Source organism: Coturnix japonica, unplaced genomic scaffold (assembly GCF_001577835.2).
Source record: "Coturnix japonica isolate 7356 unplaced genomic scaffold, Coturnix japonica 2.1 chrUnrandom1049, whole genome shotgun sequence".
NCBI classification, from domain to species: Eukaryota; Metazoa; Chordata; class Aves; order Galliformes; family Phasianidae; genus Coturnix; species Coturnix japonica.
In genome coordinates this window covers 3,299-5,405 of record NW_015440387.1, presented here as the reverse complement: position 1 = coordinate 5,405, position 2,107 = coordinate 3,299, and the positions used below count along the sequence as shown (strand labels likewise).

The 2,107-nt window shown below is 55.5% G+C and overlaps 1 protein-coding gene across 1 annotated transcript in view; it reads right to left on the bottom strand.

Annotated features, from left to right (window-relative positions):
* Positions 1–898: 898 nt before the first annotated feature.
* Positions 899–2,107, bottom strand: part of UBE2S (ubiquitin conjugating enzyme E2 S) — a 3,622-nt gene continuing 2,413 nt past the window's right edge. Inside the window, exon 4 of the mRNA XM_015851345.1 lies at positions 899–1,944. Within this exon, the coding sequence (XP_015706831.1) occupies positions 1,609–1,944 (336 nt within the window). The 3' untranslated portion in view covers positions 899–1,608. The remainder of the gene's footprint in view (positions 1,945–2,107) is intronic.

The window sequence follows — 2,107 nt, the reverse complement described above, 5'->3', positions numbered from 1 at the left end:
TATGGCCAAGTGGAAGAGTGGTAGGTCAGAAAGGTGATTATGGTGGTTAGGTGATTATTATGGGGGGGGACCATGGTCCCCTAGCATATGTCACCCTATAGGGTCTATATATGTCCCTATGGGGTGTCTATGGGGCCCTGTATGTCTCTATGTGGTCCCTGTGTTTCTATGGGGTCTCTATGGGGCCCTATAAGTCCCTATGGGGTCTGTATGTGTCTCTATTGACCTTAATTGAGCCCCGCCCCCTTTACAACGTCTCCCCCCATAAGATGGACGGGACCCCCCCAATTAACAGCCCTATTAACACGGACCCCATTAATTAACATCCCCCCATTAATTACCTTAATTATCAGCCCCCCCCCCCCCCCATTTACGTAATTAACCCCATTGACGCTCGTTAATCCGCCGCACGCGCGGGGCCGGCAGGTGGCGGCCTCATTAACGGCCTCATTAACGCGGATGAACGTCGGGGTCAATTAACGTCAGCGTTAATTGGGGTCAATGGGGGGGGGCAAACAACTCCCTCCCCCTCCCATCGGGCAAAAGCGCCGCGCGCTCTGATTGGCTGAGCGGCACCGACCACAACTCCCATCGTGCCTCGCGGCTCGAGCGAGCTCTGATTGGTCGAGAGGAGAAAATGGCGGCGAGGGTAAAATACAACTCCCATCGACCCTTGCGGCGCGGGGATTCACGGGATGGCGAGCCCTGATTGGTCGAGCTTTACGCCCACAACTACCAGCGGGCTTTGCGGCGCCAAGCGTTGTCGGCAGGCCGGGCGCTGCGCGGAGCATGATGGGAAAGCGAGTCCGGAAGTGGTTTATAGTGTTAATATGGGGGGGGGTTAAGGTTGTGCCCCCCCGGAACGGAACCGGACGGAACCGGACGGAACGGAGCGAGATCGAAGTAGAAAAGCAGCGGCGGCTTTAATCCCGCGGGAAAGCGCCTTTTTTTTGTCCTTTTTTTGCCTTTTTTATAATTTAAATAACTTAAAGAAACGGGAAATAAAGGAAATAAAGGGGAAAAAGAGTCAAATGGGCCAATAAAGGAGTTAAAGGGGATCGAGTCATTATGAATGAATGACCGGGGGGGGTTAAAGTGATTAAAGGGGGGGGGCAATAAAGTGATTAATGGGGCAATAAAGTGATTAATGGGGCAATAAAGTGATTAATGGGGGGGGGCTCAATGGGCCCCTGCCCAGGGGGGTAATGGGGGCTAAAGGTGTCAATGGAGCCCCACAGTCAATGGGGGGGGGGGATAAAGGGGCTCAATGGGACCCCCAGGGCTTGAATGGGGGTGTTTGTATGGGGCTGTTTGAATGGGGGTATTTATGAATGGGGCTGTTTATGAATGGAGGGTGTTTGTATGGGGGTGCTTATGAATGGGGCTGTTTGTATGGGGGTGTTTGTATGGGGCAGTTTATGAATGGATCAGTTGATGATGGGGCCGTTTTATGAATGGGGGCTGTTTGTATAGGGGTGTTTTATGAATGGAGGGTGTTTGTATGGGGCTATTTATGAATGGGGGTGTTTGTATGGGGGTGTTTGTATGGGGTATTTATGAATGGATCAGCTGACGCTGGGGCCGTTTTATGAATGGGGGGGGCTGCTCTTAAAGGCGCCGCAGCGCTCTCTTCTTGTCCGCCTTCTTCTTGGCCGCCTTTTTGTCTCGATCCCCCGCGTGTTTTTTGGCCATGGGACCCTCCGTGGGGGGGGCGGGACCCTCGTTGTTCCCGGGGGGGGGTCCCGACGTGGAAGCTCCGTTCTCGTTAACGGACGATGCCGCCGTTGCGATTCCGGCCCCGGCCGCCGGGGGGCGCTGCGCGTGGATCTCGGTGAGTAGCCGGGCCCGGGCCGCGTAACCCTCGTAATCCTCCAGCAGGAGCCGACCGGCTTCTTCGTTAAGGGCCGACTCGGGGTTGGGGTGGATCAACAAACAGCGGATGGTCTGCGGGAATACGGGGGGGGGGGGAGGTGAGACCCCGCCCCTATTGAACGGCACTTTGAGACCCCCCAGGGCTCGGACGGGGGGTTGGGGTTATATATACAGCCCTATGGGGGGGGCTATGGAGACATTTAGGTCCCACACCCCATAGAAACCCCATTTAGGG